We start from the raw sequence: 11,430 nt of genomic DNA on the forward strand, positions 1-11,430 counted from the left end.
ACAAAATTAGCCTGGCATGATGGCGGGTGCCTGTAGTCCCAGCTACTTAGAGGCAGGAGAATGCCATGAATCCGGGAGGCGGAGCTTGCAGTGAGCCGAGATCACGCCAGTGCACTCCAGCCTGGGTGATAGAGCGAGACTCTGTCTCAAAAACAAAAACAAAAAAAGAAAAAAAGAAAATGCAAATTTTGGGCCCTATCTCAGACCTACTGAGTCAGAAACTATGGGAATGGAGCCCAACAAGCCAACGTGATTCTGATGAATGATCAAGTTTGAGAGCCACTGAGCAAGAAGTTTCTGCCCAAGTAAGAAGTCCATTAACAGTAAAAATAATTTTTTTCCACAACTTTAAAAGTGATTTCAATGTAACATTTTAAATAAAATATTTCTGTCCTACTATCGGAGTTGAAATGTTAATATTTAGCACAATGATAAATTTAGAACTTAATGTCTCCTCAGAACTCTTACCCATCTTTTACATTATTTGTCTTAGTGGCATTTGCAGCATGGAGAGAAAACAAAAGAAAGTTATGAGATGAAAACTGCACAGTATTCTGGAAAAAAAATTAAGTAGGGACAGGGGAGATAAATAATGCTTCTACCTTAAGGAAAATGTACCATATTTCATTAAATCTCAGATAGCATTGATAGCTAGCATGCCAACTAACAAACAATTAAGAAAGAGAAAAATGTCATGATACAGTATTAAGACACCATCAATTATAAGGGTAATCCCAATTTCAGTGTTACTGAGCTGACAGAAAAAAAGTGAATCTTAGAATTGATGAAATATGGTATATGTGAAAATAAAGGCAATGTGTGCAAAATCAAATACACATGGACAATGTCTTTCTGAATTATCATTAAGGAAGAGAAAGACTACTCTCAAAAAGGTTGGTGGAATTTTATTCTAAGGCACTACAAAGGACTTTAAAATGTGACAGGGAAGAAAAAAGACGTCTAAATCCTTAGACTTTTAAAGTATTTTAAGAAACATCAAAGATTTAACAGGAGTTATTTTTTGAATACTAACCTTCGACACACAATCTATCCTTGGCACTCCTTCAGGCTTTAATCCAATTATCTAAGGTTAAGAAATAGTGATAAATTTAAACATCACGTAAGTATGCAATGGAACTTCCTCCCTCTGTTGCTGGGGACAAGGGATGAAGACTTTGAGATTAACACCAACTGTATATTAACCCAGTGAGTTACACCTGCCTTTTACTTTAATCTTATTTGAGGGGATTAAAATGAACTTTTAAATAAAATAACTTCAGCAATAAGGTATCTTATTACTGTCCTGGGCAATTTAGAAAATAAATCAATTACCAAAGATTTAACTGAAACAAAAGTACCCTTTGCTACCCTTAAAATAAGAAACAAACAGAAATCCTTAAATCTAATTATTAATATTTATATGAACAAATAATTTAATGTAAATAATAAGAACTGCAGAGACACAATAATCAACTGTTCTTCACAAAACTATATTAGGTCACACTCTCCATATTTCCATGAGGGCCTCACTGTATCTCACAACCCATCTGCTCCCCAAAAGGCACGCACTGGGAGAGCCCTATTTTAAGACTCCTTTCATGTATGTAACTGACAGAATTGAATCCTAACATATTTATACATTTTGTGAGATAATTTTTTGGCATTCTGAATTTATATGCAGTTTCCATGTGAATGCATGTAAAATCTAAATATTCCTCTCAAAAGACAAGTATTGTTGTGACCTAATAATGTCAATAGCGCTAACTGGAAACTGTACTGGTATGAAACCCCCTGTTACACTACATAAGCTCATCTCATCACTGATTCCTGTGTATCTGATGCTGTCCTCCTGCCAAAGCCAGGCCCTGAGTCATCAGCAAGTATGGTCTCAGACCATTATCATTCAAGGAGGCCATCTTGAGAAAGAAAACAAACCCTGGAGGTTGATCCTCTCCTGGCTTTCTACTGGGAACAAATCTTCAGCAATCTGGATGTTGTGAGGATACTTCTAGTAGACTGGGATTACAAAAGGCATCTCTGTTAAAACAAACTTAATTCATTTTATAAACTAGATCTAGTTTCACATTACTTTCAGCTTACTTTGTTAACTTCAATTCTTACTTCTGAATAAAGTTTAGTTGAAACATCCCACTAGTCATTTACTGAGCACCTAGAATGCTATGGGACAATCTGGAAGCTGTCAGTTGTCCAAGGCCTCCCAAAGGGATGAAGGAGAGGCTGGAGGGGTGTCAGTCTGGGCACCTCAGGGCCTAGCTGGTTCTCCCTATAGGGAAGCTCCTTATTTAGCAGTGCCAACTTCAAAAGACCAATTTTTACTTTTATTAAGGCTAGTGGCAATTTGTTCACCAATGATGACTTACAAACTCGTTATTCTGAGAAGTCTACACCTGTTTAAATGACCAGGCATGACTTCACTCTTCAAGGGAGACCCTGCAGGCCTCAAAACAGTAAGTGCATCAGAACACAACTCTGAAATACATTTACAGAGCAGCAAGGCACGGGGGCTAGGGATCACTTTGTGACTCAAGAAAAGCTGTTTTCAGGTTCTTTTGCACAATGACCCTAATTCATTAGCTTCTTACTTTGCTCATTACTACACAATACAGGAAGCCCTTCTGTAAAACAGCAAAATGCTGCTACTTTGGATACAAGGGCAACATCCCACTGAACTCGTTAGAATGGGATTTATTTGTATTTCTGTTACTTAATTACATATACATATACATATACTATAAAACTATGCTTTGCTACTGAGTATTTCGGAAAAGTTAAATAAGCTTAAACTTTATGGAGTCTGCAGAATTTTAAATTATTTCACAACACAGGATTCAAAGATGAGCACTGTACCCTAACAAGACTCTGCTTTGGTTATGACAAGGACAACACTTGCCCCTTGGAGCATTAATCTGGTGAAATGCATGTAGGCGTTTCCAAAGAAGAAAAGTTTAAGTTACTTTAACTCCTTACTCCATGATTAATCTATGAACCTCTCTTTTTTTTTTTGCCATATAAACTTTCTTCCAGTGATTAATAAACATTACTGCTAGCCTTTAAAGCAAGCTACCCCCCAAATGATAACTTTTAATAAGGAAGGCATTAACCCAACGCAAACAATCTAAAAATAGTTGCCTCCTTAAAAGAGAATACTAGAAAAAAAGCAGCAGCAGAGGTAAAATATGTACGTACTCTGTTCATTTTCACAAGAATACAAGGGTTTCCTTGGGAATAGCCAAAATCAGGATCATTCATACCACTGCATGCTTGAAGTAATGAAATAGGAAACTGACATGCAACATAAACTGGACCCTTCTGTTCAAAAAGTGCTCCATCAGGACAGACTGTGAGGTTCTTCTGTTCTTCTAAAGTATATGCTAAAAAGGAAACATACATGTGCACTAGATCAGCCAAAAAAGGTATTAAAAACAACCAGGAATATATAAACCTTTGGAAAATGTTCTTCAAAGACAAAAACAGCAATGTCAATTACCAGATAACTTTAGAAAGAATGTTAAGTTTGCCCCTTTACCTTTTAACAGCTAACTAGTGCTCTAAAGTTACTGCATTTCAATAATCATACGAACTGGATTATAGATCCATCTCTTCTGTCACCATTAGGTGGCAGTACCAGCCATGGCTAAAGCATTATCTGAATGCCTTCTGCATGCTTGGTGATACAACGGAGAGGATGTAAAAAGGCACTGCTGCTGCCCTCATGGAGCTTACGATTTTGTGGGGAAGACAGACATTAAGTGAGTATAAAATCAGAATTGCAGAGGTATGAAGACATAGTGTTATGACAACCTACACTTAAAAAAAAAATAAAAAGAAAAAAGCAACTGAGCTGAATGCAGAAGGGAATGTGGTAGTTAACGAAGCTAGGAGAAGCACTTCCAATGAAGGAAGGTAGAAGCCAGACCACACAGTCTTGTAAACTATGTTAAAGAATTTTGAGGGGGGTGGGTGAGTATTCTGCCAAACAGCAATTAACAATCCACTAAAATATTTTAAACCAGGGCAAGTGGATAGTATGAACATACTTATGAAATTAACTCTGACTTTTCTGTGGGGTCAGTCCAGAAGGGAAAAAGAAAGAACCCGGAAAACGAGTTAGGAGACTATTAAAACAGCCCAGGTGAGACAACTAGCTCATAGAAGGGGGTTTTTAGCAGAGATGGAGTCTAAAGTGATAAAGGAGTAAAATGGTTAGAACTTGGCAATGGGAGGGAAGAGGGAGGACAAATATGCAACAGACAATACAATTCTGCTCTGTACTCGGCAGTGTTTAGTCCAAGAGGCACACAGTCAGCAAGCCTGATGTGACCCCTGCCCTCAATGAGCTTAATCTAGTGAACAACACTTACTAATAAATATTAAGATATAACAGTGCCTCAGTAAGAACTATTGGTATGTGGGTGCAATTGGTACCAGAAAAAGATATTGAATTCAATCAAAATAAGAACCAAATTTCAAAGAGTATGCCTCAGAAAGGAAGGGTAAAGTCTTTACCTTGGGGGGGAAAAAATCACTGTCAAAATGTTTGGTTTCATCTTATGCTTATCCGAAACTAGGTTACTGCAGGAACTATGTACTCATTTAAAAGCAAAGAATGATTCAGGTATTTTGTAGGGGTAAACTTTATAACAAAACAGCATCATGACACCCAACACTTTGCAAAAAAATGTAAGTCCTTCCCCAATTTCCCCAAGGGCTTCTACTGCATATAGACTCTGCTGGTATAGGTCAGTTCATCAGTGACCTTTCATTTTTTTTTCATTATGCTGACTTCCACTTCCATACTATTAAGTGTAAGGAACTGTATGATGACCAGTTAGATTATGCAGAAGGCATGATGGGAACACAGAAAGGTCACTGACCCCAGAGTAACCAAAGAGCCCTATGCATCTGAAGAAAGCCTAAAATAAGAAAGACCAAAGGCTAAGCGCAATGGCTCATGCCTGAAATCCCAGCACTTTGGGAGGCTGAGATGGGCAGATTACTTGAGGCCAGGAGTTTGAGGCCAGCCTGGCCAACATGGTGAAACCCTGTCTCTACTAAAAATACCAAAATTAGCCAGGTGTGGTGGCACAAGCCTGTAATCCTAGCTGCTTGGAAGGCTGAGGCATGAGGGTCACTTGAACCCAGGAGGTGAGGTTGCAGTGAGCTGAGATCAAGCTATTGTACTCCAGCCTGGGCAACAGATTAAGACTGTCTCAATGAAGAAAAAAGAAAAAAAGACCAAGATAACAGGAGGAATGAATGACCCTAAAGGAAAGAGATAATTGGAACAAAATAAAACTTTAAGTCCAATTAGTATCTGCAGGAAAAAAACAGAGAAGATATTATTTTTTAACCAGATATAGTATCTTTCAAACATGAAAAAGGAGCACATAAGGATCAACAGCAGTTGAAAGTTTTAAGAAGAAAGAGTTGAAAATTAAAGTAAATCCCCCAGAAAGTCTAATTAAGTAAAAACAAAATAAGAGAAAAACAAGAGGTCTAAGACACAACAAACAGAATAGTTCTAGAAAGAGAAAACCAGAAAATTGAGTTGAAGAAATTATCAAAGTGGTAACAGAGGATAATTTCCCTGAACTGAAGAACTTAAGTCTTCATCCTGAGAGAACTGCAATCAAGTCTCAGCAAAATATTTTAGACAGAGATCCAGACAGAAATTTTAGAACCCAAAAGAGATAAAGAAAATTGAAAAAGAAAATGAAAAACTTTCAGAGAAGAAAAAAGGCAAATATAAAGAACTGAGTTCTACATGGAGGTACACTAGTAAATATAAAGGCAGAAACAAGCCATTTTCAGAAATAAAAGGGTTCAAATTTACATTTCAGGTGTCTTTTCTTATAAAATTACCTGAGAATGTACTCCATCAAAACTAAGGAGTAAATTAAGAGAAAAAATAAAAATAAAAATAAAAAGGGCAGGGCAAGAGCCAAGAAACAGTGGGTCCAACAAAAGAAAGTGGTAGAAGGAAGTTCCCTAAAGGACAGTTGGGAGTAAAAAGGCTGATGTAGAAATAGTACAGACTGCAGCAGGAGGGAAAGGGCTCCAGGAAGTAGTTTTCCAGAAAAAAGAGACTCAAGAAAATACCTCAAATGGTAGTTTACAAATAAGGAAGTCAGAAGAGAGTATCTACAGATGATAGAAGAAGATATAAAGACCAGGTATAAAAAGGCAACCAATAATGAAACTGAAAATAGTAATCAATTAAGAAAGGGGGGAAGGTCTGAGACATGTGAACTAAGTAAAGAAAATGTATAAAAGTGGTAACTAATAAAGAAAAGTGATAATGTATAGAAGTAAAAAATCAAGAACCAGCAGGAAAAGTGTAATATTTATAGATACAGAAGGAAAACACCATAAGAAAAAGTTCAGAAGCATGAAATTATTCCCTACCAAAAATATACCTAGAGGCCAGGCACAGTAGCTCATGCCTGTAGTCCCAGCACTTTGGGAGGCCAAGGTGGGTGGACCACTTGAGGCCAAGAGTTCAAGACCAGCCTGGGCAACATAGCGAGACCCCATCTCTCTATGATGTGATGATGTGAGCCTGGGCAACATAGAGAGACCCCATCTCTCTATGACGTGATGATGTGAGCCTGCAGTCCTAACTACTCAAGAGGCTGAGACAGGAGGATCACTTGAGCCCAGAAGACTGAGGCTACAGTGAGCTGTGATTGTGCCATTGGGTGACAGAGAGAGACCCCATCTCAGACAAATAGACAAAGGAAAGAAAGAGAAAGGAAATGTGTCCAGAATCAGACTATTTTTCACAAACTCCATTGCTCTCTCCCTTGCCAAGCCACCGTCTCCACTTACCTGGATTACTGTAAGAGCCTAACTAGCTTCCCCAATTCCCACTTCTAGTCTAGTTTCAAAGAGCTGCTTGTAGGATCCTTTAAAAATCCGAATTAGATCATGTTATTATTCACTGCTTAAAATTCCCCATCATGGTCACTGTAAAAGCCAAAGAACTTAACAACGGGTTCTAAGGACCTACAGTCTGGACCTCCTTTAACTCCCTAACCTCAATCTCCTACTACTCTCCCTTAGCTCACTCCATTCACACCCTCTCGCTTCCTTGATGAGTGGTTCAACACATCAGCACCGTAAGCCTCAGGGCCTTTGCACCTACTGTTTCCTCTGCTGGACATTTCCATGCCTAGTTCTTTCACCTCCTTCAGCTCTTCCCTCAAGGTTCCCTTTCAATAAGGCTTTCCTAGACCACTCTGCATGTAAAACCATAATCCTTCCCAACTTACCCTATCTCCTTTTTCTGCTTTATTTTCCCCCTCAGGACGTATTATCTTCTAATTCACCACGAGACTAAGCTCCAGAAAGACAGGAATTTTTCTTGTATTCATTGTTGGAACCCAAATGAGTACCTGCCACAAAGCAGGCCCTCAAAAAATATGTGAATAAATTAATAGGACTTCTGCTAGAAGGGAGGAGGGCAGGGAACACTTCATTGCAGACCTTTTTAGCTATTAAACCATGGATAATACTTTCACAAAAGTCTTTTTTAAATAATACATATTTGGCCGGGTGCGGTGGCTCAAGCCTGTAATCCCAGAACTTTGGGAGGCCAAGACGGGCGGATCACGAGGTCAGGAAATCGAGACCATCCTGGCTAACATTGTGAAACCCCGTCTCTACTAAAAAAAAAAAAAAATACAAAAAACTAGCCGGGCGAGGTGGCGGGCGCCTGTAGTCCCAGCTACTCGGGAGGCTGAGGCAGGAGAATGGCGTGAACCCGGGAGGTGGAACTTGCAGTGAGCTGAGATCCGGCCACTGCACTCCAGCCTGGGCGACAGAGCGAGACTCCGTCTCAAAAAAAAAAAAAAAATACATATTTAACTGTCAAGGAAAAGAGATTAGGAAGATAGTTAGTAGATAATGTGGGATCAAAAGCAGCTTTTGGTTTAAGATAGGAGAGAGTTGAAAATTTCTTCAAGTTGATAGGAAGGATCCAATAAAGACAGAAAGGCTAAATATACACAAGAAGAGAGAGTACACAGTATGTTTCTTAGACATTGAGAGAGGATGAGATCCAAAGCAGGACTGACAGAGGTGGCCTCAAGTGAGGGAAAGGGCAGGCCCCGATCAGAGCAGGAGAAATGTGACATAAAATGGCTGCCATTGTAGATTTGTTTTACTGGTAATAGGGAAACTGGAGGAGCTCCCATCTGAGTTCTTCTATTATCTCTTGAAGCAAGAAATCAGGTTATATGAAGAGAATGAGTTTATAAGGAAAAAGGTAAGGGGTTAGAGGCTTGAGTGAAAGTTGGAAATAATCCTTTCAGAGAATTATCCAGAGAAATTCCATAGGATTACCAAGCAGTTAAGCAAGTCCATTTGAGGGAGGTGCTCAAATACTCACAGTGCTAATTAGTCTTGCTCAGTATCTGCTCAGGAGCAGGGGCACAGAAGGATGAGCTACATCCAGTAATTATATGGCTTTATCCAGGAGTGGGGTTCTGCCACAGGGTGTGACATGAAGACTGACAGGTATGGGATTTTAAAGCACCAGTAAAAGTAAAAATGAAATAAAAACCACGGAATTAAGCTACATAAAAGGGAAGATGGGGTGGGAGATGAGAGAAGGTAATGTTCTAGGGAGCAGTTGCAGCTGTGTGTGGCTGAGGACGAGATGAGCTGATCATGAACCAGCAGGCCAGGGTATTCGATGATTACTCACGTGACTGTTAACACCATTCACATAAATGGTTGGGCCAAACAAAACAGGAGGAAAAGTTGGGCTAGGATGGCTATCAAAGAACGTTACAAACTGGTAACTTTGAAAAACTGATGCACTAAAAATCAGACACAGACATAACTTTAAAATAATAAACCATTTCCCATCCCCGACACAAACACTACATTGGATGCAAAAGATCCAAGTCCTCAGAGGAACTATTTCATACAATAGAGATTTGCTCTATTAATTAAAATATTTAGTTTCAATGCAGAATAAATGTTACATCTCAAGAAACTTAGTGTACTTATTAAAGGCAGAAAAATCAAATCTACTGCCCATTAGTAAGCCCCTGTGTCTTTCTATAGTTAGAATAGTCTCACAAGTTATTATAAAATGCACTTGCTCAGTTGTCTGTTTAACAGAAGGAAATAAAAGGTAATACACATTCTTTCACATGCTTTTTTTTTTGAGACGGAGTCTCGCTCTGTCGCCCAGGCTGGAGGACAGTGGTGCAATCTCGGCTCACTGCATGGTCCGCCTCCCAGGTTCACGCTGTTCTCCTCCCTCAGCCTCCCGTGTAGCTGGGACTACAAGTGTCTGCCACCTCGCCAGCTAATTTTTTGTATTTTTAGTAGAGACGGGGTTTCACCGTGTTAGCCAGGATGGTCTCAATCTTCTGACCTCATGATCCACCCGCCTTGGCCTCCAAAAGTGCTGGGATTACAGGTGTGAGCCACCGCACCTGGCCCAGAAGGTAGTACACATTCTAAGAATCATATCTCTAAATGTAACCACAAACTTGGTACTTTTTTTGTTTTTGAGACAGAGTTTTGCTCTTGTTGCCCAGGCTGGAGTGTAGTGGCACGAACTTGGCTCACTGCAACCTCTGCTTCCCAGGTTCAAGCGATTATTCCGCCTCAGCCTCCCGAGTAGCTGGAATTATAGGCATATGCCACCACGCCTGGCTAATTTTGTATATTTAGTAGAGACGGGGTTTCACCATGTTGGCCAGGCTGGTCTCAGACTCCTGACCTCAGGTGATCTGCCTGCCTCAGCTTCCCAAAGTGCTGGGATTACAGGCATGAGTCACCGCGCCCGGCCCACAATTTGGTACTAATTTCTATAACTAAAATCTCTGACCTTACTCTAAGAAAACATACTCACGTTTTAGAAACTCCTTAAGGTCTTCAATGTACCCTGCATACGAAGTTGGATCAGACCTACTGAATGTATATTCCAACGCAGTCACTGGTTTTGGAAAAACCATAAGTCCTATAAAGAGATAAAAGGGAGAGATTATCAAATTTCCTTATCTTCTTTTCCTTACTCTTATCTCTAAAAAGCAGATCTCAGCAAATTACATGGAAAATTGTGTTGACAGTATGCTGAAACTATCAAGAACTTCCCAATTCTAATTATGAATGCATAGACATCTAAAATTAAAAAGAATTCAAACCTTCAAAACCATCTCAGACATTACCGATTAGAAACCCTCCCTAAATTTGATTTCTACAGTTAATTATAATCTTCCTTTTTAAAAGATGCAATTTTACTTTGAACTTTCTATATTCATTTTTAAAAAATCAAGTAACATTTTTAGGTTTTGTCAATGTGCCATTAATACAAAGAAAAAAGTTTTAGCAAATCAAAACCTAAGTACTTTTGTCATTTAAATTACAACTGTATGGAAACATTCATAAGACAGCTAACTCCTTTTCAGTGAAAAACGTCTATGCATTTTAAACTTTATGGCAAATATTCTTCCTTCAATAGCAGATATTGCTCTGTAATCAAAATGTGGTCTTCACATACTGAATTTGGAGTATAACCACCAACAATTTCCTATCAGAAGTCGACACCCATGTAATACAGACCACGTTGCTTAAGCTTACTAATGAAGAAAAGGCAAGCAGATTTATCTGTAAGAAACAATCAGGCTTCCAACTTTAATATAAGCTTTCCTTGTTTAAAAAGCATTAGACCAGCTGGGTGCAGTGGCTCACGCCTATAATCCCAGCACTTTGGGAGGCCGAGGCGGGCAGATCACTTGAGGTCAGGAGGTTGAGATCATCCTGGACAACATAGTGAAACCCTGTCTCTACTAAAAATACAAAAATGAGGCGGGTGTAGTGGCGCATGCCTGTAGTCCCAGTTACTTGGGAGGCTGAGGCAGGAGAATGGCTTGAACCTGGGAGGCAGAGGTTGCTTGCAGTGAACTGAGATCGTGCCATTGCACTCCAGCCTGGGCGACAGAGCAAGAGTCCGTCTCAAAAAACAAACAAACAAACAAACAAAAAGCATTAGATCTAGATTATTAATTCAACCTTGCACATAGGCTTTAAAACAATCCTAAAACTTTCTCTAGCCTTCAAACATTCCCATATTTAATGTATCACACATGTACATACAATACATATTATATGTGTGTAATATACGACACATACATATTATATATGTATTACATGTACACATGTGATATATTAAATATGGAAATGTTTAATATATCCCATATGTAATATATACATATGTACATGTGTATGTATGTATATATATTTAAACTAATGATACTTTAAGTACTAAAATAATCGACAAATAATTTTAAGAAACTCAGTTTAAAACTGTGTACTTAAAAATATTTAGGCCGGGCGCAGTGGCTCAAGCCTGTAATCCCAGCACTTTGGGAGGCCGAGACGGGCGGATCA

General features: G+C 39.0%; 1 protein-coding gene across 1 annotated transcript in view; it reads right to left on the reverse strand.

Moving 5' to 3' along the window:
* Window positions 1-11,430, reverse strand: part of ATP1B3 (ATPase, Na+/K+ transporting, beta 3 polypeptide) — a 24,966-nt gene that overhangs the window by 9,914 nt on the left and 3,622 nt on the right. The window contains exons 3-5 of the mRNA XM_011958090.1: window positions 9,893-10,000; window positions 3,208-3,392; window positions 1,034-1,084 (exon numbers count right to left, since the gene is read on the reverse strand). Coding sequence (XP_011813480.1) covers window positions 1,034-1,084; window positions 3,208-3,392; window positions 9,893-10,000 — 344 coding nt within the window. The remainder of the gene's footprint in view (window positions 1-1,033; window positions 1,085-3,207; window positions 3,393-9,892; window positions 10,001-11,430) is intronic.

This window comes from Colobus angolensis, unplaced genomic scaffold (genome assembly GCF_000951035.1).
Source record: "Colobus angolensis palliatus isolate OR3802 unplaced genomic scaffold, Cang.pa_1.0 Scaffold46, whole genome shotgun sequence".
Classification (NCBI taxonomy): domain Eukaryota; kingdom Metazoa; phylum Chordata; class Mammalia; order Primates; family Cercopithecidae; genus Colobus; species Colobus angolensis.